The 25431-nt window shown below is 40.7% G+C and overlaps 1 protein-coding gene across 1 annotated transcript in view; it reads left to right on the plus strand.

Moving 5' to 3' along the window:
* LOC144521887 (copine-8-like) overlaps positions 1-25431 on the plus strand; it is a 68258-nt gene that overhangs the window by 1464 nt on the left and 41363 nt on the right. Inside the window, exons 2-4 of the mRNA XM_078256535.1 lie at positions 15235-15275; positions 23440-23486; positions 24767-24870. Of these exons, the coding sequence (XP_078112661.1) occupies positions 15235-15275; positions 23440-23486; positions 24767-24870 (192 nt within the window). The remainder of the gene's footprint in view (positions 1-15234; positions 15276-23439; positions 23487-24766; positions 24871-25431) is intronic.

The raw sequence follows: 25431 nt of genomic DNA on the forward strand, positions 1-25431 counted from the left end.
GAATATAATTAACTGTTTATTATCATTTATTCCTACTTTCTAGCATTTTGTTGACCATCAATATTTTAACTCAATTAACTGTTTATGCTCTACCTCAGTGCTATTTAGCATTGATTCTCCAACGTCTCTGCTGGAGGGATGAAGAGCATTCTCCAAAAGATATTACCTCATTTGATGTTTTAATGATGATGGTGGTGGAGAGCCCCTTCTGGCACATTGCTCCGAAATCTGTCACAGGTGTTAAGTTGGGTTGAGATCTGATGACTTTGATAGCTATAAAAAATTATTTAAATCATATATTATATTTTATAATTATTATTTTTTTTAATCAAACTACAGTTGATTTATTATTGACAGAAAATGAAACCACACCACTTCTGATAACTGATTAATCGTTAGTCTTTTTTCAAACACAAATGTGCTTTTTTTCTTTGATTTCTATGATAGAAAATCTTTGAAAGTTCTTTTTTCACCCAGAGACACAAAAACAACATCACCCCAAGGTCCACATCATAGCTCTTCTGAAGCTTTCAATCCTACTCCCGATCGTCATCAGCAGATGGAGTTTGCCCAGTTGTCATGGAATTGTATTGCTATTTTGAGCACTTTAAGGTCTGGAATTGAATTGGCTGGAAATATAAAAATGATAATTTTTTGGGGTTTCTGACTGTTGGCTGGACAAAATAATCAATTTGAATACCGCAGCTTGCACTTGAGTTAGGGTTGGGGTAATAGCCATTTTTCATCTTTTTAATGCTGTTTTATCAACCAAAAAATCAGGAAAATACACAGCAGATTACAGGATAAGAAAAGTATTTGTTAGTTGTAGCCATACATCAAACCATTCACCTCTCCTTCCCTGAATGGAAGCATCCGCGTTCGTTTCGTTTCGTCACTCATTTATTCACATTTCTTCCTTTAGTTTGTCACCTATCGCTATAATATCAATACAGTTTTGAGATAGGAGAGTGTCATATCTAGGACTTTTGATATTTTAATATTATAATATACTGTAGCTGAGAGTATGTCTTATTATGTTCTCTTCAGTTCTACCCCTGATCATCATATCCACACTACTATGATCACTTTCATGTTTCTTGTGTGTGAATGAAGCACCTAGGACTGTAACTAACGGTTACTTTTATTGTCTGTAAAGTGTTCGAAAATAATGAAAATGTAGGCCTACATCAAAATTTCTCAAAACCCAAGATGACGTCTTTAAATAGCTTGTTTTGTCTGTCCAGCCAATATATATTTAGTTTAGTATCATATAAAACAGAGAAAAGCTTCAAATCCTCATATATGAGAAGGTGCACCAGCAATGTTTTCGGCATTTATGTTTGAAAAATGACAAACTGTTAATCAATTATCAATATAGTTGCTTCTTAATTTTGTCTATTAACTATTCCATGAATCAACTAATTGTTTCATCTCTAAAAGCACCAATCACCCCTAAACTATCTTCCATAATATAATGATTGAAACATGGTGCAATATCATTATATATATATATATATATATATATATATATATATATATATAAATATAAATATAAATATATAAATGTTGAGGTATTTAAATGCAGTCAAAAAAATTTGTGTTATTTGATTGTTCACTATCATCCATCTCTATAGGTTTAGGAGGAAGTTGTGTTTTTTTGAAAGATGTCATTTTACTGGAAAACTAAGTCTTGTAAACCTGTTTTGAGACACATAATGAACAGAAGAACAAAGAGTTTGGACTGAATTTAGTTTCCACTGACCTAAAATCTGCCAGCTGCTGCTGGAGACCGAGCTGCTCCTGTTGTTTTATGTCGGCCTAAGATAAAAGCCTGGTAATGACTCGACAGAAGAAGTCAGCCTGGTAATGACCTGAATGATTTTGAGATCAGAGCCTGTGAAGACTTTTCTTCTAAAATGATGAAGCCACCATCTGGACAAAATAATTGTTCTTTTGAAATGATGGCATCATGAAAGAAAAGCAATTTTGTTAAGAGTTATGAATGATCTAAGGGTGTGCCAATCAATCGGTACACTGGTCGGTATTGACCGATATTTAGGATTCCTTGTAACGGATTGGACAGCTTTTGTCAAAGAATGCTGTTGCTAAGTAACAGTAATGCACTTTTGTTGATTGGTTTTCAGCCTTAGTCTGTGAGTCACGGACACAGCGCTAGTCCGTGTGTCATGGACAGAGCGCTAGTCCGTGAGTCACGGACACAGCGCTAGTCCGTGTGTCACGGCGCCGAATGGACCGTGACACATATAGCTGAGCTGAGGTAAAGAAGAAAGGAAAATTATCGGTTAAAAAAATGTGGCAACATATTAAGAACAGTTAAGAGGCCCGCCGCGGAGTGAGCAGTAGCTATGAATGTACAAACTGTTGAGGGCGAAGTAAAGAAAAAGAGAAGGTACTTTTCGAACAAGTGGCACATTGATGACGAAGGGAAAACGAGGGAATGGTTAGCCTACCTTCCCGACGACCAGTCCATGCACTGTATTTACTGTCGAACCTACGTGTCGTCAGAAAATGCAAACAATTCGTTCGTTAGATTAACAACTAACCTTAAACTAGAAGCAATAAAAGACCACGAGTCATCCAAGTCTCATATCAAGTGCACTGCCATACAGCTGGCGAAGACGGGACCCCAGGAGCAGAGTGTGACAATAAAGGCTATCTGCTCTACACAGGCTTTTTTTCACCTCACTTTTTATTTGCCTATATTAATAAAATATGTATTAATGATAATAAAAAATAATGTATTGAAGCAAATCAAAATATGTTAGTGCACTTTCTTTTATAAATTTGAATTCCGGAAAAAGTGGCAGGTAAAAAATATAAGTGGCTGGTAAAATTGGGCATCCACCAGCCACTGTGGCAAAAAAGTTAATTTCCCATCCTGGTTGCAGCCATGGAGCACAGTAAGCGGAGCTCTAAAGTGTGGCTTTATTTTCAGTTGGAAAAAGCCCGGTAAAACTGTAAATCACCATTGAATCAAAATAACATTTTGTGAGAAGAAATCCCCTTAGTCTGCTGCAACAGCACCGTTTGACTAATAAGTGCAAAATTCCAGGAATATTCAAGGTGGAAACTTTTCATGGCAATTAACTGGAATGTGGAATCTGGAAATTACTGGGAATAAAATGGAAATGTTGTTGTTATGTTCCTCTTATCTGTGAAATAAGCATGTGACCCGTTTCAACTCCATCCCTCAAAGAATCGGTAAGATAAGAACCGGAACCGAAAAGAAGAATTGTTAAAATCAAAACAATGCCCAACCATACCGATATATTCATTCTGAATAGTTTGTTCGGTGGTCTCTAAGGCCAATCAGAAGAACCAATCAGATGACGCAAAACACATGAGACAATTTTTCTACGCGCCCCTAAAATAGCTTTGGCGATCTGGCAGTTTTTCCAGATGTCAATATATTTGCAATTTGCAATGTGTGTTCCAAGGAAATCCATTGTGGAGGAATGCAAGTTTTATGGCAGTTTTCAATGCTGTGAGCTGCACAAACAAACCACAATCTCATTAGCCTTCATTGTATTGAGTTGGTGGCTGAATTCTAATTGACAGATATCTCAACACCTCTGAAGATTGAGACAATATGTTGAGAAAATGTTGTTTTCTAGGCTTAAAAGCTACTTATTTATAACAGAAGGCCTGTGTTACAAACTGGAGGTGTGGAGTGTAAAAGGCAGGAGTGTTGACCAGACAGTGAGGGTCAAGTGCAAGATGCTATCGATATGCATTATGGTAAATGTAAAATTCAGAATTTTTGTTGCATGACCCTAACAGACAGGATAGCTTGCTCTCTGCTGCGTCGATTTTGACCATTCCTTTTTTTTTTTTTTTGGTCTCTGCACGTACCCCAACTGAATGGCAGTGCAACACTAAATCACAGGAGCATTCTGAAAGCTGGAAATCTTAGGACATAGAAACAATGCTTTTCAGCCTGGTATGAAATCACAGATTAAACAATATGCTTCGGGCTGCAACTAATGATTATTTGAATTATCGATTTGATCTGACAATTATTTTCTTGATTAATCGTGTGGTCTGTAAAACATCAGAACCATGAAAAATGGCCATCACGATATCCTAGAGCCCAAGGTTCTGTCTTCAAATGTCTTGTTTTGTCTGACCAACTTCTCCAAAATGCAATTATATCCATTCACTATAATAAAAGATTAGGAAAAGCAGCAAATTCTCACATTCCAGGTGGAACTTTAAAGTGTTTGCCATTTTTGCTTGAAAAAAGGACTAAATTGATTATGAAAATAGTTGCCAATTAATTTTCTGTTGATCGACTAATTGTTGTGGCTCTAATCTGCATAGCTTTGACATTTGATATACTTTTATAAGTTCCACACGTGGTCATTCTGTTCTATACCACCACCTGAATACCAGTGCTGTCATGTTTTCATCCGTAAGATGAAGTTTCCACTTTTTGACTGACACATCCATTGCTTAACCATTTAGATTTACATTTTATTTTCAACTAAAACAACCGATTGATCACTCTTTTTTAACTGCAGAGCTGAGAGCAGAGTCAACAGCCTCAGGCTCAGTCAGCACCCTCACCAACACAAAATTTACCAGCCCTGAGCCGGTGGGTGGTGTGATTTTCCCACTTTGGTGTGTCTGCTTGTCGGCAAAGCTACTGAAGCATTCAGTCTAGATAGATCGCATCCTTCAGTGAAAGCCCTCCTCCACTCAATAAATCCAAACCCTGGCCGCACTCATCATGCGTGTAGTCAAGCAGAAGAACTGACAGATTGATTAACTCAAGTCTAATATTGTGCATCAGTGAGAAGAAATCCCCCTAGTCTGCTGCAACAGCGCTGTTTGACTGATAAGTGCCTATTAGGGCTGCAAAATTCCAGGAATATTCAAGGTGGAAACTTTTCATGGCAATTAACTGGAATGTGGAATCTGAAAATAACTGGGAATAAAATGGAAATATAGTTTTTATTTGCTCAGGCTGTATTTGCCATGTCATATGCAGATAGAAACAAAACTTATACCACATCTTAAGGAGACATAATCCATACATTTGTCAAATACATTCAATGTGAAATGCGACATGTGGTGAGTTAGCTAGTTAACTAATGGGGAAAGGCTACTTTGAATATTTGAGATGACAATGTAAGCTGTGTGCAAACTAAGGGTTTAAAGTGCTCATATAATGCTCATTTTCAGGTTCATAATTGTATTTAGAGGTTGTACCAGAATAGGTTTATGTGGTTTAATTTTCAGAAAACACCATATATTAGTTGTGCTACACATTGCTGCAGCTCCTCTTTTCACCCTGTGTGTTGAGCTCTCTGTTTTAGCTACACCATCTTTGTTGGGAGTCGCACATGGGCAGTAAGTACTGCTAGCTTGTCAGTTGCAGAGTATGAGGGAGTGCCACGCTAGCAGCTAGGCGAGCATTATGGTTTGTCACGGAAGTAAAGGCTGGACTACAACAGAGCTGTTTGGAGCAGTTTGTGAACAGTGTTTTCTGTTGGAGATGGTAAGTCCCTTTGGGGTGGACCTTTTCACTTTGTAAACCTATAACATGCACAAAAAGATATATAACACAATAAAGGTAAGGGGAAAAGCCAAAAAGCATAATATGAGCACTTTAAAGTGAATAGCTAATTCAGAAAAAAATAAATGTTTTACAATAAAGAATGAATAGGTGGACCCTTTGGGTGGAATTAATTAGCATTTCTCAATTAGCATGCTAAATCTAGCTTCATCCCACATGGTAACAGCTTGCTAGCAAAAACTAGCAGAAGGTGTCAATAAGTTATAAATTGTGTACTTTGCTTTAGGCTACTATCTGCTGGTTACCTGAAATATCATTAAAAAAATATTCACTCCAGTAGTATAATCAAAACTTCCCTAGAAAGATGCAGTCCTTTGACTCAGACAGTGTAGCAGTGTTGGCTGTAGTGTTGGCTGCACATGTGGTGGGAGAATGCACTGTACATGCAGAGGGTTGTAATTTCACAGAGTTCCTATTTAATGGGATGCTGGCAAATGATCTGCTGAATGCAGTGCATGGTTACAATTCAATTAAATGGGCAGTTCGCTATTAAAAGGTAGGATTTTTAAATTAAAATTGTGTTTAACGTCCCTCGAAAAATTTGCGTCACTTTGCAACTCTTGTGCCTATCACTCCCGATCACAAGTCCTTGATGATGGTGATTAGTTTTGTCCATGGATAGTAAACAGCGAGCCAGGCAGGCCTTTAGAGCTGCAGATGGTCGGTCCTCTGAGAATGTTTGTGCACAATGATGTCGGTGTTCACTGTGGTGTGGCTGTCAGCTGATATGAGTGGTCCACAGCGGAGAGATAGCCGTGACCTTTAGGCGCAAAAGGTGGGAAGTGTATCCCGTCGAAGAATTGACGTGTTGTGATGTGGCTGTATTGAAGCTGGACGCTGACCTGCTGAGAGATTGGTCAATCTGTCACAGCCGATGTTGCTCTTTCCACGAGTGAGGTGAAGAAAGAGACAGAAAGACTTGTTGAAACAGAGAAGGAATCCTGTATGCATGTTTCTCATGTTTTAGTACACACAAACAACCAACATCACTGCAATATTAAGCAAGTTTACCAGACACATTTATTTGCTGTAAAGCACTTTTGTGTAAAGTGCTAAATAATTCCCCAGAGTCTTAACTGAACACGCAGAAATGATAGACTCCAGAACTTGCCTGAGAATTAAGGATGTCTCGTTTTTGGCATTTTTTAACTGTTCAGGGATCGGCATTTACCCCGATTATCTTACTCCGATCATTTATATCAGCTTGTAGCGATCACCACCTTTAATCACACACGCCCTGCACCACAGACAGACTTCCTGGATGCCGGCACTTTCAAACCAAGATGGGCGCGTGGCCACTCACCAGTGTCTATCCAGAGTGTCTCGTAGCTTGCCAGCCCTTGGCAACAAGTAAAATAGTAGTAATAATAATAATAATACAATTTATCTGTAACGCAATTCTCAAAGTGCTACATAGAAATGCTAAGGAGAAAAAAGTATTAAAACTAAAAGAAACAACAAAAGGACAAGGAAAGGGGTAAGAAATCAGCCAAAAGCTCTGCTGAAAAGGTGGGTCTTAAGGCCACGTTTAAAAGCATCCACAGTCTGTGGTGTCCTCAAGTGGTCAGGGAGAGCATTCCACAGCCAGGGAGCAGCTGAGCCCATAGTACGGAGCATGGTCCTGGGGGGTTTCGGGAGATATGCTGAACCAGAGCGGAGGGAACGTGTGGAGGTTTGTGGGGCGGGGAGTTCCTTGAGGTAGAGGAGAGCATCACCATGGATGCACTGGTGGGTAAGAAAGGAAACCTTGTACTCAATCCTGAGTGAGACCGGAAGCCAGTGGAGTGATTTGAGGATGGGGGTGATGTGGTCATGTTTGCGCACCCTCATTAAGATCCTGGCAGCGCCTGCATGAGACAAAGGCATGAACAAGCTTTTCGGCAATTACTCTAATTCTCCACCCTTCTTTGGTGATTTCACCAGGAAACCGCGCTTTCAGGCCGTTATTCCCTGGAGCCAACATCGGTAAACATCCTAAAGAGAACTGTTTGCTGCACTAAGTGAACTGTATTAAGCTTAAGACATATTTTAGTTACTGTGTTTACTTAGTTATTTTTGTACAACAAAAAAACGGTGTGCAGCTCTATTATAAGTATCAGATCGGGACTTGGTATTGGCAGATATTCAATATTAAAAAAATCGGATCGGGGGGGGTCAGAAAAGCTGATTGGGACATCCCTACTGAGAATTATGATGTTTTTAAGCTTGCTTCAGTATCAAAGTAATCCAGTGATAGTTGATAGCTGTACATCCATGGGTACAGTGCAAACAGGAACTGCTAACTACTTCGGCATACTTTCAGTGGTGCCAATTTGACAAATAAATGGGGTTGTAGCCCACAGCTAACTGACTCCATGGCAACATCATACTTCCTGTTCACAATCCCCAAAGCCCCTAAGTTATGGGGACTGTAGTTCGGGGGGAGTAGATTGTGTCTCTATCTGAGTGGTACTGTAGCTGTCGATAGATATAAGTTTGTAGGTTTAAGGAGGTAAATATGGTGACGTGATCGTAGGAGTTCTGTATCAGGAGATAAAATGTATTATAAGAATGTCTGCCAACTAATCACAATGCACAATCAAAACATACTTATTACAATGTGGAATTAGACACACACTCTAACTTTATGTTAAAAATGTGTAAGATTAATGTAATAATATAGATTACACAGAATATAATATACAGAAACAACTTACTACTTTATTATTTGAAAAGAAAACGATTTCTATGGTGCCGGGTTAGGGTTACGGTAATTGATGGCTAATTGCAGATTTTGTCCGACTGTGTGTCGTAGTTCAGCAGGAGCTCAGCAGGCTAATCTGACAGCGGCCGGTGCTGCCTCGCCGCCCGGTGTGTCCTCCTTCACAGACCCCGGCTTGCTGTGAGCTAGATGGATCTCCGTTACAACCGGATGCCCGCGGCACTCCATTCCCGTACAAAATCACCGTTTCTGGGTTACTGGACTACCAAATGCCGAGGCCCTGACGGAGCTCCAGGGCCTGCAGCTAGCCGGGATTTTTACCCATAGGTTTGAAGGGACACCAGCAGCTAACTAAACCTTTCAAATTCACAAAAATGCATTAAATTGAAATCGGACACAAGCGTTAGCTTTGTAAGGCCTTAGGGTAGCTGTTATATAAGTGGCGTGACGAAATTGAAACTGTAAATATATTGTAGTTATGCCGAAAGTCTAGCTAGCTAGCTAGCCTCGATCTTTAGCTACCCATAGGATTGAATGGACACTAGCAGCTAACGAAACCCCTCATATTCACAAAAATGCATTAAATGAAATTGGACACAAGTGTTAGCTTTGTAAGACCTTAAAGTGCCCATATTATGAAAAAAACACTTTTTCTGGGATTTGGGGTGTTCTTTTGTGTCTCTGGTGCTTCCACACGCATACAAACTTTGAAAAAAATCCATCCATGCTGTTTTGAGTGAGGTACGGTTTCTGAATGTGTCCTGCCTTCAGTCTCCGGGTGAGCTGTTCAAAATTGGCACGGCTTGTGACGTCACAAGCCGAAACGAGCTGGCTATCCGCAACCGTTAGCTCGTAGCATTAGCGTTAGCATGTTAATGCTAACGCTAGCATGCTACCTCGTTCTCAATAGCAAAGCTCTGCTACAACACACACAAGTTCACCATAATCTACAAAAGAACTACTTACATGTGCGCCCTCATTTAGAAGTCTCCCAGCTAATCCTGCCTTGTAACTGACCGAAGTTGGAGAAACAGCCTTTCTTTTACTGTCTATGGAGCTAGCTAGCTGACATGATCTACATCTGAGCTACTGCGCATGTGCGAGTGCACTCAAAGATAGTACAGAAGAAGAAGAAGAAGAAAAGAGGTCTCACTCTGTAGCTAAAACAGAGACCAGGTGAAAAGAGGATCTGCAGCAGTGAGAGCAGTACAACAAAAATATGGTGTTTTTTGAAAATTAAACCATGTAAACCTATTCTGGTACAACCTTAAAATACAATTATGAACCTGAAAATGAGCATAATATGGGCACTTTAAGGTAGCTGTTATAAGTGGTGTGACGAAATTCAAACTGTAAATATACTATAGTTATGCCGGCAGGCGGCCAGCTCCGTGGAGCCCCGAGCCCCGGTTGTCCAGTAACCCAGAAACGGTGACTTTCTCCTGGGTATGGAGCGCAGCGGGGCTGCCACTGTCTCGTCAGACTGTGTGGACCTCCTGAAGTCCGACACGTTTTACCAAATTTGCAATTAGCCATCAATTTTTGTAAAATGGTCCATATTTGAGCTTTATATAGTTGATTTCTCGCATAAAAAAGTCTCAGAAGGGAATTTAGTAACGAAACATTGCAGTGTCTGAAATATGAGACCTGCTGTCTCGTCTCCAATGTATCTGTATGTGGTTCCTCAACCAATCAGCGCGCAGCATACCATATTTGGAAGAAAAGCTCTCGTTCCATATAGGGCCAAAACACAGGGATGCATAAGGGCCCATAAAATAGCAACTGGGCAATTTTCAGCCCAATTAATGTTACATACCCTATTAGGAGACCTTAAGGAACAGTGCAAAATACCCTATGTAATCATTCTATCACCCCTTTAAATGGTTGACTTGAGTCATAGTCAAATGAACACAGGACTAAAATAAATTACAGCAGCGAGGCACTCTCTACACTGTTATAATTAGGTGCAATAATTCCTCGGGGTACAGGTTATGTTTATGTAGTTTATCACTTTTTCCTACTGATTCATTATTCTTTATCTGTCTTTTTTCACCTATTGTTTCATACACTTCCACTCTATTTTTCTTATTAATGAACAGGTAGATCTGTTGACTACCAACTAAAACTAACTACAACTTCAAGTTCAAACACAGCTTTAATGAAACCAAGTGAAATGAAAATAAAGATGAAGATTCCCTGTTTCCCCTCCACTTCTCCTTTCCAGTGTTGCTTCACCTTGTGACTTTGCTACTGGTATTGGTCATCGGTGTTACAAATCCTCCACCATTTAGGTGGAACAGAGCAAAGAGCATAAAACCAACAGATCAAGGCAGTCTCATGTGTCAGGACCAAACCACACGAGGCCCAGTGGGGGTCTTGCTGAGCGGCTGCATTAATGAGCTTTGAAGTAGTCATTTGGCCTAATTAAGGCCCATCCAGCCACCGTAGTTTCACCTGGTTACCTCAGAGAGCCAATGAGGCTCCATCACAATACTAACCAGCTCACCTCCTGCCCCCTCTGTTCCTCTGCTTTCATCTTTTGCACAGCCACTTTTCTCCATCTCTATGATTGATGCGGGCAGATTTGATGACATTCTGTTGATCAGTGTTTGATGTGATTTTAACGTGGTTAGGGTGCTTCAAGCTTAAAATAATCCAGGGAATTTTAGACTTTCTGAGCAGGCTGTACATACATGACCGTATAACATAGAGCATTTACATTGATGTAATTTGTTGTAATGCTTTATAGTTAATATACATTCTGTAACTAATGTGCTTAGAAAATGTGCACTTACAGTGGTTGCAGTTTCTATCTATTCTTATTTAATGGGAATGATGTTGATCAGCAGGGGTGGAAGTCTGTTCCAAAGTTGCTCCAACATTATTTTTTCACATTCACACGGACTTCTTACAGTATTTTGTGACTTAGGATTCATTTAGTTCATTATTGGATGCACATCACTTTCCCAACAGCACACATACAAACACAAACACAGAGAATCTGACAAAAACGTTGAGAGTTTACAGAGGGTCTCAGCTCAGTCAACAGCTCAGAGCTTTCTTCAGACTCAATAGACCTGATTGATCTGGTGTTATCCTCCCAGCAGGACGAGCATGTGCTGTTCATTACTGAGGGGACCTCTTTATTAGATATTTAGCTCCACAGACAACTACAACAAACACTAACAGTAAACAAACCTGCACATTGGCTGGAAGGCTAAATATCAAACTAGTGGACATAGGTTACGAGATGGGAGTGGCCACAGTGGACCTCTCTGACTTTACGAAGCAAGAAGACGAGGAGGTTTTCTAGTTTAGAAGGTTTCCTCACTACTTGTGCTCCCGTGGAGTCTGGTGAGCGGAGGCTGGCACTAAGACTGCCCGGGTTAATGCTTCCAATCCCATAGGTGCCACCCAGGATAAAAATGTACTGGAGACTAGGCACTCACATCCATCGCATAGCATGTGTTAAAGTAGTTGGAGGAAGCTGAATGGTTGAAAATGGTTGTGTTGAGGGCTGTTTCACAAGTTTGATGTACTGTATGCTGATTTTAGACTAGGGATGTCACAAAAAACGGTACGTCGGTACCAGGTCGGGACCAACATTCTGACGGTACTCGTTTTTCAGAAAGTTGAGAGAGAAAAAAAAATGACATGTCACAGTTCTAGATTTTTGGTATCGTGACATCCCTAGATCACATACCTGTTGAAAGTATGGATGTCACAATACCAAAAATCTAGTAGTCGATACCGATACCACAGAAAGTACACAATACTCAATACCAAAATTGTGACACAGTCTGTAAAAAGTCATCAATACCGATACCAGTGAAATTTCATGATTCTTGAGGGTTAGGGTACCCTATTCTTCACATGTAGCACACAACAGGAGATTGTGTGTGTTGTGTTCTCACTTACTTCATAATTTGGTCATGAACAGACTCTTCAAGTCTCTTGCAGTTCCCTAAATTTGTCAGATGATTTTGGCCTGGTCCTTACCTTCAGAAGTTCCGGAATCTTGTTGTCTCTCCAGTTAGACATTTTGACGTCTTTATATAAATGGACCTTCTTGATTCAGATTATTTTTTCTTCCGTTTTGGGCTACGGCATAATGGAAACGTCATTGTCCAATTCTCTGGACAATGACCTGCTGTATTCACACTTTGGGCTAAATTGGACATTACACAGCTGGCAGGGCAAAGTCTGTTTAATGTCCAGTCCAACTGATTCGGACATTTGTGATCTCACATACGACGCCTCTGAGTAATGTCTAGATAATTTCAGGGTTGCGGAGCATGTGTGAAAGGGGCTTTAGTGACCGATTTCACATTACACACAGTCATTTGCCCCTTTATAAAAAATAATGAGTGGTGCAGCATTAAAGCACCATAGTTGTTTTGGCTGTTTTATATCATTTACTACAAACTACATGTTTGTTGCATTAGCAAACTCATTTGCAAATCCAGTTGCTTCTAGAATGTTTTTGCCATCTTGACTAAAAATGGATTTCTGTTAATTTCCACACAATATGAACATCTGATTATTTCTTTTCTTGCTCAGCATCTCATTATCTTGAAATATAAAAAACACCTCTCCTCCTTACTTTTAAGGCTAAAAAATGGGTAAAACGTTTAATACAATATGGAAAACCCCTCTGGATTACGTAACCTGTTTGACAATTAAACATTAGGGGACTAAAATAAAATTACAGATTAGGGCTCTTTTTCTTGCTGATTTCTCCAAGCGCACACTCATTCTGGTGAAATCCTATTGGATCCTTTTTAGATATTGTTTTAGGGCTTTTTTTCCTTTTATTAGAAAAAGAATTCTCACAGACGGAAGTCCCCCCCCTCCCCTCTCTCCTCTTCTTCCTCCTCACATACAGGTATTTGTTTGGTACATGTTTAGGTGGCTGTGATGTCACTGGTGGGATTTCAAATGTAATTCTGGTGTCGAAGAGGGACCTCGTAAATGTTTGATGAACGACAAGGCACTCTGCTCAGACCGCCCAGACGTTTCCAGGGCTGCCCGCGGTGGAAAGGGCTTTTTAAAGAGTCACCCATCTCTATCAGGGCCAGGTGGAAGCCCAAGGGTGCACATGAATCAGATGGAGGTTACCATATCCATATAAGTGTGTACACTTCTGCCAGCAGTCACACACATACAGATGCATCCTTGTCTTTCATACACTCCTTACACTCTTTTATTCTTTTTCTTTCCTTCACTGGGTCTCGTCCCCTGCTTCCACTCATACTCCTCTGGGAGGAGGAACCGAGTACTGTATTATTTTTTATTGGACATTCATGCCATTTGGCAGGTGAATTTGCCCACTTCTCACTCCTGCACAATCTCTCAGACTTTCCGCTAGTCATAAACACAGCCCCGATATGACTAGGCCTGATTCCATCGCTTATTATCATTTATTTAAGGTCTCAGAGCGGGGGAAAAGCCAGGGTGCGTGCCCTGACAGCGAGTCAGCAGAGCGTGGCATTTTAACCATCTGGGCCACACTGGGATCAGCACAACACGAGTGCCTGATCTAGATACATCACTAGCCATCAACGGCTTCAAGACACTCGCTGCTTGTCATACAGGACAGGATGGGCGACAGAACGCTCGCCCCGCAGATAGCATGATAGCAGGAGCCTCTCTCCCCTATCTTACCCCTTCATCTCTCTTTTTCTCTGTCAGCAGAGCACAATATGGACAAAGTCACGCTGCTGCGATTACTGCAGCTTAAAGTGATACTCGGAATCTCCCTATTAAGAATCAAAATCACATTCTGTAGGCTTGTAAAGTGGCTGTAAAAAGTTTGGTGTGGCTCTTATTTCATGGTGCATGATGGCTAAAGTCAACTTAAATTCATGTCAATCATAGCATTCCAAATATGAACTGGAAAAAAGCCATCACACATATCCACAAATACTTGTCAGACCTCACCTGCAGCATAATTCATTTCTTCACTTTCCATTTATATGCACAGTACGCTCAAAACATTCATATATTCAGTATAAGTTATAAATGTTATCCCTGTATTAGCTTTTGATGTGGTGTAAAATAAATGGGGTAATGTGTCCCACTGGACTTGCTGCTGAGGGCCGAAGAACTCATATTATTTTGTCTTTCTGGGTTAGCTTATTGAAAGCTTTATGTGGTTTTAATGTGAGATTTGGCAGGAGTACAAGCTGAGTCAGTCAGTGAGTGAGTGAGTGAGTGAGTGAGTGAGTGAGTGAGTGAGTGAGTGACGACTGGTTCAGTTCAGCCCTTTTGGGTATTGTTCACCTCGTCCCTGTCCTCCTGAGAACCTGGACACTGTAAGCAAATGACACTGAGTTAAAACCACAAAGGCCAACCACTGACGTAACAGGCCGGGTTTCCCTTCCCCACCCCAAGCTGCTCCTCGGTTTCTTTCTTCTCCGGTCCCAGGCAGCTGTGAGTTGTCGTCTTTATGTGCATATTTAATTCCTTCAGAGCTGTTTAACCGTGGAGTACCTCAGTGGTGCTGAGCATCTGCCAGCGATGGGACTCTTCGGTGCATTTATCCCTCCCCATGCAAAGAGCAAAGGCTGGAGTGTCATGTAAATTTGATGGCAGCCTCCACTGTTGTTGTTGCTGGCACCCAGGGATTGCAAAAATGTGAAAAATAGGTACTCTCTTCTGCTGTTTTCTCTGTATGTTTGAAATATAAATGGGCTCCACTTTAAACTCTTTATAGTCTTTTTGATGTTGCTGCCTCAATGACTGGATGAAATGGCTTTTGTTAATCAAGTCGGAGGAGGATTATGGTTAAACAAGTTGTCGGGGTCAGTGAGGGAGCTAATGAGGTGTGGTTTAGTGATGTTATAACTTTCTAGTTCCACTTCCTTTGTTGAAGTGGGAGAGCTGTGCAATTATTTTTTATGTCAATGTGTCTCTTTGTTTTCTTGTTTTTCAGAAACCTGCTGGACAGAGACACATTCTCTAAGTCTGATCCAAGTAAGCTTGACACACACACACACACACACACACACACACACACACACACACACACACACACACCAGCTCACAGCAGGACAAACACACAACACACACACACACACGCTCTGCCTTGCTTGTGTGAATCAGTAGACATTTGCATATGTCAGGGGTCGTATTCGTCACTGTTCTCGCTCCCAACGTGAGTGAGGGGAACCAGATCATCCTCACACAAACCAGCCACTTCCCTCCTACAGATTAAAGGAAACACACACACACACACACACACACACACACACACACACACACACACACACACACATTCACACAGACACACTCCCTTGACAGCAGAGGTTCAATTTGGCGACTGGTCCAGTGGTTTTTAAAGGCCCAGTCTACAATCCAACATTAATATGCCTTGATAGAGAAACGTAAAGTGCTGGATTGAAGATGTTTTCTATTATATATATTGTGCAATCTGATCCTGGGGTTATTTTTTAATCAATTTGTTATTGATTATTTTATTTAGGCAAAGTTTGTGTATGGCTGCTTGTGTTTAGACAATATTTAACATTTGAGAACTTTGCCTGTTTTTAGGAAAACATATATTCCTCAAATTAGTAAAAACTAAAAATGGTAGGATATAAAGGTATTGTTCAGTTATCGGTTCCAAAAATGTCTTCTCAGCACGACTAAAAATAAAACCCAGTCTGAGTAAAAGCTGAGAACAGATCCTCTTATACTCAAGTAAACGGGCACATGTGCACGCACAAGCTTGAAGATTGTAAAGTAGTTCCTTGCTGTTTTCATCTGTCGTGCCAGCTTTGTTTTCTGTAACAGACTGTGACAGTCCTGTCTGTTAAAAGCCCTCTAAAAAATAAAAAATAAACATGATGGGAGGAAAACACTCGTTGGTTGGTGTTTGGTTACCATGCACTATTCTTCAGCATCACCTTGCTTCATTCCCGAAATATTCAGCACTTTGCCGCCTGGGTGCTGTACAGTAAACCCAATGGTGTTTTAGTGTTGGCCGGTGTTCATGAACCCATAATTGATGAGCTCTTAGAATCGCGGATTGGACCTTTAAGTGTCAGACGGTGGGAGAGGAGGATGAGCATCCCTGCCCGCCCCAACATTTATGCAAGGAGGCACTTGTGCTGCGTCCATGTCTCTGCTCTGCTGACAGCACTGGCCCCAGTCACACAGCATTATACTGCCTCAGCAGAGCCACACACACACACACACACACACACACACACACACACACAGTGCACATATCCAGGGCCTCAGGCAGGCTCACGCACCATATTCATATTAGCTTATAAAGCTGGACAACAATCCAGTGTTTTGTGTGTTTATATGTTTGTGTGTGTATTTTAGCCGCTGCAGGAATGTGAATGTGCTTTGATCAGTGTGCTTCAGCAGATTGGAAAAGGGCATTTAGCAGACAGGAGCATTGCACCGTCGCTATCTCCTACATTCAAAACAGAGATGGTGTTAGCAGTGCTATTGTCAAGCTGTTTCCCCCATCATCAGCCTGGTGAATAGGAAGAGTTGAAGGTGGGCCGGTACAGATGGCGAGAATGCATCCATTCATGGCGTGATGTAAAGCTATTTCCCCCACCCCGCACAATAACGCAGAGACCATGTGTCATTCACTGCATCATTGAAAGATTAAAGGATGTCTGTATATTCAACCAGCTGAGCCCTGGCTTGCTACACACCACCCACAATGCAACATATACAACATCCAGACTGACAGTCTGCCAAAACACGGCAAGTTTGAGTACTTCTGCCACCACACCAGACGCAGGGTAATTAAGATGTTTTTGGGGGGTTTTTTGCACTTAAAAACAGTGACATTTTCAACACAGCTGTGAGTAAAAAAAAAAAAAAAAAAAACTAAATGTTTGTAATAGTATAGTATATCTGGGCTCAGCAGGAGCTTCATTCTAAAATATGGAAATGTCAGTTTTGGAGGAAAAAAATGGAATTCATCAGATGATTTTCACTCACAGTCACAACTATAAATGAGTTGATGAATCTATGATTAAATCAGTCATGTCATGTCATCAGTAGGTGGTAGCTCATATATTAAGTCGGGCGTAAATTTAGAATTATTTAATGCTGTAATTAATGATAATGCTTGTTGCCTCAGTAAAAGGTGTTGCCTTCATAATCAGCTCAACTCAAGTTCTTTTTTTAGAGGGTCTGATTGCCAAGTGTGTGTGTGTGAGTGTGTGTTTTTTGGACCCTGATTTTAGAGATGTTATGCTACATTTAAAAAAGTTTCACCTTTTAGCTTCAGTGAGCCCCTATCCTGTAGATAAAATGTAAATTTCTGTCTTTATACATTTATATATTTTTTTTAAATGTTGTACACAAACTGCAGGTTTGAACAGCATTAAAGTGTAGAAGTAACATTCTATCCTACATTACATTCTATTCATTCAGAACAAACTTTTTTTCTTTACTCTTTGCAATGTAAACATAGTGTAACTATAACTTAGACATGGTGGTTGGGTTTACATTAGGGCTGAAACGATTCCTCGAATAACTCGAATAATTCGATTACAAAAAATCCTCGATGCAAAATGATTTGCCTCGAAGCTTCGTTAAATCAATGTTACCAACGTTGTATTGCTGACGGACGGTGTTTCCACACGGATCATTATTATTGTCGCACACCAGACGCTGCTCAGTCTGCTGGCGACACATGCCAGAGCGTAAATAGTGAGGGGCTAACGGTAAAGATCCATTTGTCCGACACGACTGAAGCGTGGTGTTGCGACGTCATACATCCATGGTTGATGCTCCACGCCCCTGACCGGCAGCTGATTGGACGAACGCGTGTCGGTTTGGCTTCTCGAGAATTTCAACAGAGTGTCATGGCGGCGCGTTGAGAATACGTTCTCGTATTTTACGAAAATAGTTCACTGAAACGTGTTTCTGAAAACATTTCAAGCGAGAAATAGGCCATGCAGTTGCTGAATCTGTCTTTATTTCAGATCGACAAAGGTCAGTTTGAAAGATTTTCGTCTACTTCTGCTGGATAGTCGCGTCGCGTTCAACGGATTCATTTGCATAAAGATCGGCCAACTTTTGGACGCGCAGCATTTTTTCAAATGCCCGGAATGCTTTGCGTGCACGTTGAAGTCGCTTGACGTCACCCATAGGAATAGAGTGGAGCGCAGCGTGACAGAAGCGCCGCACGGTCAAATGGATCTCTACCGTAAGAGAAGAGACAGGCTGGAGAAAACGACAGAAAGTGTCCAAAGTTTGGAATCAGTTCAAACGTGATTAAAATGAGAACTCTGTACAGTGTGTCTACTGAAAAACCGAACTAGCTTACCACAATAATAGCACAACGTCAATGCTTCAGCATCTCAACAGAAAACATTTCTCATCCATTCCACGAAGTGGACCCGACAAAAGTAAATCACGGAGTCGTATGGACGATGAAACTACACCAAACACAACAACTACCAAAATCAAAGACAAGAAAATACGTAGCAGTGACCACAATTTGATCTAAAAGGCCGACTTGTTGACCATCCCGTCGGAGAAACAGCTGATTGTTGCGCACCATTTTCTCTCACTCTCTCTCTTCACGGAGAAACAGCTGATCAACGATCTACTAGCATAAGTGTAACAGAGCTCAATCTATTTTAATTTATATATTTGATTACAATGCATTGTAATCAAATATATAAATTAAAATAGATTGAGCTCTGTTACATCTTTATATATTTGATTACAATGCATTGTAATCAAATATATAAATTAAAATAGATTGAGTATAATTAATATTTACATATACATATATTTACATATAGGCCTATATACAGATCAGTCTCAGGATGAAACTTGTAGTTCTGAAAGTTAAGTTGCACAACTTAAGGTAATGTTTAATATATGCCTTAGTGTGAGGTTGATGTCATTTCACAAAATGTTTTCTTTAAAAATTTTACAATGTAATATGGCACTTAAATGCACTTCATATGTTTAGTTTTTTGAGAGATGATATTGTAAGCAATGTAGGCAACAAAAATGCTTTTTTCGAAAAGTTAACCAAACTATTGTTTATTATTGCTCTTCAATAAAACAAAAGTATTTCTTATCCGATTACTCGATGGAATAATTGATAGAATACTCGATTACTAAAATAATCGATAGCTGCAGCCCTAGTTTGCATATGTTTCATTACCTTTGTGGCTGTTCAGTGGAAGCCTAGCTGACTATTTTGACAATTTTGAGGGGGTTTTGAATAGGGTTGGGTATCGTTTGCGTTTTTCCGATACCGCTGCTTAAACGATACTTTTAAAACGGTGCCGGTGCCTGAACAGATATTTTTAAACCGACATTAAAGATCGGCTTGTTTATTGCTAAGGCCATATGGTCAAAATTAAAGATTTGATAATAATGTATTAACTATAACTTATAACAATAACTTATTTCACCAGTAAATTGCTGTTGAACTACAAAAACAACTACCAGATGGGTAAAGTATTTTAAAATAACTTTTAATGCACCATGAGGCTACCTGTTTTAACTGAACGCACTGTCTGTGTTGTTTTAATTCTGACAACGGCAGCTGCTGCGCTGCAGAGCAGACTGTTACGTCCAGGTGTTGGAATCCTCTACATTTAAATACAGTCACACTTTACACTGTTTAACGTTAGCTGTCAGCAGTTTAACCATGTTTAATCCAGCTGCTAGCTAAGGTAGGCTAACATTACCTGCTGTCGAGTGTAGCGTAAAGTCAGGCACCGAAATTTTCGTTCTTATTCGGTCTCGTTACTACCATTTACATTGGCACCGGAGCCCTATTTGCACCGTGTTTCGGTACCCAACCCTAGTTTTGAAAGAGTTTAATGATCCTTCATAACCCGTTACAGAGCACCGCCGTCGGCCTTCATTTTGGCCGATTTGACATGTATAATCGGCGGGGCGGACACTGCCGGCAGTCGGACTCAAATAACCCATCTGATTGGTAGAGTGCTAACCCGGAAACGGGGAGCGGAATGAGCGTGACTAGAGTCTCTCAAAATCTGACGAAAATCTTTTAAACTGACCTTTGTCGATCTGAAATGAAGACAGATTCAGCAACTGCATGGCCTATTTCTCACTTAAAATGTTTTCAGAAACACGTTTCGGTGAACTATTTCAGTACAATATGAGATCTTATTCTGAACCAGCCGCCATGACAGTCTGTCTTTGAATTTCCGGAGAAATAAGACCCACGTGACGCGTTCGTCCAATCAGCTGCCGGTTTTCATTTTTGGGCGACAATACAGATTAGCGCCGCCTGCTGTTATGGAGACGTATTATGTGTCGTCGCTTTGGTGTGTTCCTTCCGAGGCACTTTTTTGACACAATTTGGAGAGACTGATCAGCCCAACTGCCTTTTTTGCGGTCGGCCGTCTGGTTGGTGTGTCTGCAGCTTTACACTCAACACAAGCTACCAGGCTAATGTGTGTTTTTTTTTTTTCTTTTCTTTTCCTTGTAGTGCGTTCGTGTGACCAGATATGACAAGGACGCACAGAGGTTGTTGTTGTTAGTGGCCTTTTAGAGTTAGCGATGATTGTTGCTCAGGTGGAATGGGTTAGAAACAGGTCTCCTTCCTCATGAGGTGTGTTTTAAAGATTATTCTCAAAGGATGGTGCTCACATAACAGCAGTTAACAACAACAACAATACAAAACAGAGTAGTTTGAGGTTTGTCTGTCTAGATGTCAGTGTTTTTTTTTTGTTTTGTTTTTAAGATTATTTTTTGGGCATTTTTAGGCCTTTATTTTCACAGGACAGATGAAGACCTGAAAGGCAGAGAGAGAGAGAGGGGGGAATGACATGCAGCAAAGGGCCGCAGGTCGGAGTCAAACACGCCGCCGCTGCGTCGAGGAGTAAACCTCTATATATGTGCGCCTGCTCTACCAACTGAGCTTATTTTTTTTTAAGCGAAAAACAGTAAGAGAGAATTATTAAATAGACAAAGTACAGGTTACTGTCTTCACTACTGCATTTGTTTTAAATGTATCCAACTGGATTGGATTGCACCCACTATTTGTAAATCCATTACTAAGTCTTCCTAACATCATAATAATTACTAACTAGTTTTAAAATAGTTATCAACTAAACCAGGTTGCACCATAAAAACTGACAAAATGTCTTAGCTATTCAGCTCCACCCAATCAACTAATGTTATGTAAACAGGAAGTAAGTATAGCATCACGAATTGTAAAATAACAAAACAACAAACATACGTTTTTGGTGTCAATCTATATATTAAATTAGCAGACATATTTATATAACATTATATAAACTTAGCACAAAAAGTAAGGCAATTTGTGTTTGGTAGTTTATTTCTCTGTGGTAACAATGCTTTTTGGCAATAAATCTTATACCGTTGTAAAGCCTGTTTAGTTCCCTTTCAAAGGGTGCCCCATTTGTAAGGAACATGCATTTGTGGGATGAGCAGCAGCGCTGAGTATGTGGGTTGCGCCCATGAAAAATTTGCCAAATCTTCTCTGCCAATGCCAAACAGCTTATTCTGCCATTGACTCGTTTGGTGTTTGGTGGATTGGATGATTGAAGTTTGAAGAAACAAGACATATTGGCAATTTAACAATTTATTCATTTCACAAACAGGAGCCTCAGTAGCGTGGGGAAGAACCATACACAGCCACAACAGCCTGGCACCTCCTCCTCATGCTGGTCACCAGCCTGGTCACACACTGCTGTGGGATGGCATCCCATTCTTCAACAAGCATTTGTCGCAAGTCAGCCAACGTGGTTGTGTTGGTCACTCTGACACGAACATCACGCCCAAGCTGATCCCAAAAGTGTTCAATGGGGTTGAGGTCAGGACTGCTGGCAGGCCATTCCATCCTCTCCACTCCCACATTCTGGAGGTAGTCTCTGATAAACCCTGTCCTGTGGGGCGAACGTTGTCATCTTGGAGGATAGAGTTCGGTCCCAGACTGTGGAGATATGGGATTGCCACTGGTTGCAGAATCTCATCTCTATATCTCTCTGCATTGAGATTGCCTCCAATGATGACAAACCTTGTTTTTCCAGTGAGGGAGATGCTGCCCCACACCATCACACTGCCTCCACCAAAAGGTGTTACTGTATCGGTGCAGCAATCATCATAGCGTTCTCCCCATCTTCTCCACACTTTGACCTTATGATCCAACTGCCGTAGGCTGAATCTGGACTCATCACTGAACATAACGTTCCTCCACATGTTCAGGTTCCAGTCCACCAAACACCAAACGAGTCAATGGCAGAATAAGCTGTTTGGCATTGGCAGAGAAGATTTGGCAAATCTTTCATGGGCGCAACCCACATACTCAGCGCTGCTGCTCATCCCACAAATGCATGTTCCTTACAAATGGGGCACCATTTGAAAGGGAACTAAATGGGCTTTCCAACGGTATAAGATTTATTGCCATTGAGATCGCATTTCTTTTGCAAGAGAGACCTGAGTCATTAGAAGAAATAAGATAAGATAAGACCCACAACAAAACATAATGACGTGTCATACGACACACATCCTGTTGATTTTTGGCAGGAATTTGTTGTTCTATTGCAATTTTAAAGGATTTTAACTATAATGTATTCATGTTAAGACATAGTTCATGTCTTACTTTAGCAATTCCACCATTCCACCACTCACATGTTTATTATGTAAACATTTTACCAGTTAAGACAGATTTCCAAGTGTCTGGTCCCGGGGGTTTGCAGAGTTGTGAGTCTCTGCCACGTGACAGATGTGTGTGATTACAGTAAAGGCTGCTAGAATGCAAATGAAATGTCATTTTAGTGCCAGCTGATTGCCTCGCTGTGTTTTCACTAGCGGCCCGTAATCAAAATACACTCTAAAGACTCCCTCGGACGGAGACGCTGTAATGTCAATAAGGAGGACTTTCTTCCACCCACACAAACACTCACTAACCCGGTCCCCATCCTCCCTCTCCATCCCTCCTCCCCCTTCTCTGAAATATCATCACGCTGCAAGGCAAAGTTCTAGTGACATTTAATTATGGAGTTTTCCTCTCTTATTGGGGTCTGGGGAAAGAACACGTTCTCAGCTGACTTCTCAGCGTTGTTTGCACTGTTAAATAGTCTTCAATCAATCTAACCCTCTCCTGTTTCTCTCCCCTACTCTGTTTCTAATTCAACAGTTTGTGTGCTGTACACTCAAGGAATAGCCAACAGGGAATGGAGAGAGGTGAGTACAGGGGTGGGGTGGTGTGGGAATAATTTATTAAGTTATTAAATTAAGCTTTCACTTAAGTTTATTAAGTGAAAGCTTCCAAGGAGCTTAAATGGCAGCCTTTCAACAAGTCTTATTGAAAGAATACAATGAGTTTTTAGGAGGCTGGCCTGTGAGCCACCTTACAGTATCTAGTCAATGACAAGAGGGGCAAGTTTTTTTTCTTGCACTCTGAAATGCTAGGTCAAGACTGTTGGATCAATGTGTTGGTTTGAATTTATCACATTTAAACCAGCTCACGCTTTCTCTTTCGTTTACTTGTTTTGTGCCGAGAGACCTAACAGTCACACGCAGGCATCTCTTTTCAGACAATGTAGAAATGTTTAATGACATTGCTGTATCATCCATGAGGCATTCATGTTAAAATGCTTGTGTGACAAAAATAGATGTAGGTGTTTGCCATGTACTCTGTCTTACCTGGTAAGTGAGGCTCGGGACCTGAGTTGTCCAAATTATATTATTGTGTTGGTGTTCTCTCTCTTTGTTTGGGTTGATGGCATTTTGGAGCAGGTCTAATTATTCTCGGGTCTCTTTCAGATGGAGCCTGTTTCACAAAAGTGGTTTGTAAGCATTGCTTGCTTGCTGCTTCACACTTCATTGCAGATTCACTTGGGAGTCCTACAGATTCACAAGCATTTTTTAACAAGGGAAACCTGCCGAAATAAACATCTCACGTTGCAAATTGCAGCTTGCATGTTGCAAATTATGTGTGTTTTGAGAATTTGAAAGATCTATGCAACCTTTGGCTCGTTGCTTAGCCAGCATCCATCACTGAAGTTTACCAACTGAATGTACGTATTAGTGAGCACATCAAGTGATCACACGACTATTACAAACCATATCTGCCCTGTAAAAATTTGGTTATTCTAATTAGGCAAAACTTTAAAGTTTGGCCTGAGGGTGGCACTGGGGGGAAAGGCCATGTTGTTACCTTCATCAAGATGGTTTGTCCTCTTTACAGTGGCAATTTTTGGACATTTCAGACTCAGCTTGTCAGACTCAGAACTTAACTGAAAGACTTAAGTGTAAATTCAAGTGGTATTAGACATTTAGCATTCAACATGTGGCATTTTGGCACATTGTTATGTGTTGTTATTTTTACAATTCTGTGTCAACGACAATGGAATTTTCAACGGCTGGTGTTTTTCTGGTCACTGGTGTTTTTCTGGTCTGTAGTTTGTTGAATGAGTCTTGCAGTCAGTAATCAAACGTCACCTGTCTCATTTCTCTTCTAGTTTGGCAGGACAGAAGTCATAGACAACACCCTCAACCCTGACTTTGTCCGCAAATTCATCCTGGACTATTTTTTTGAGGAGAGGCAGAATCTACGCTTTGACCTGTGAGTTAACAATTGACTTATGTATGTTAGTGTTTGTGTATTTGTGTGTGTTGTGCAGGTGTGGGTGCTGCTCTGTGTGGAGCAAAGTTAAGCTAAGACTGAAATATTCATGTTCTGCGCAGAGGGAGATGTAAGTCTTCTCCCTTTTAAATAAAAGTTTTCATGCCACTTTTTCCACCAGCATTTCCATTTGAATCCATCCCATTCCAACAATGCAGTGAGACAAAATAGGGCCATGTGCACACGGTGACTCATACACTTGGCATTTTGTGATAATTATGATCTATTTTCAGTAATGTTCATTTTTCACCTCGGCATCCAAAAAATATAGCACATAAAGTGAAGGTAATAATAATGATAAAGTTGTTGCTAAGCTTTTTTTTTCACATGAATTTACCAACATTTCTGTAATCTAGCTGGTAAATTAGTAGCAATCCTCACCTGGCTTATTGGTTGGAAAGTGAGTGAGCCTCATTATTCAGTGCATGTGATTGTGATTGTGATTGAATAATGAAAACTGTCCTGATTGGTTCATTAGGCTCACATGTGTTGAGGCTGACA

This window comes from Sander vitreus, chromosome 8 (genome assembly GCF_031162955.1).
Source record: "Sander vitreus isolate 19-12246 chromosome 8, sanVit1, whole genome shotgun sequence".
In the NCBI taxonomy this organism is placed as follows: Eukaryota; Metazoa; Chordata; class Actinopteri; order Perciformes; family Percidae; genus Sander; species Sander vitreus.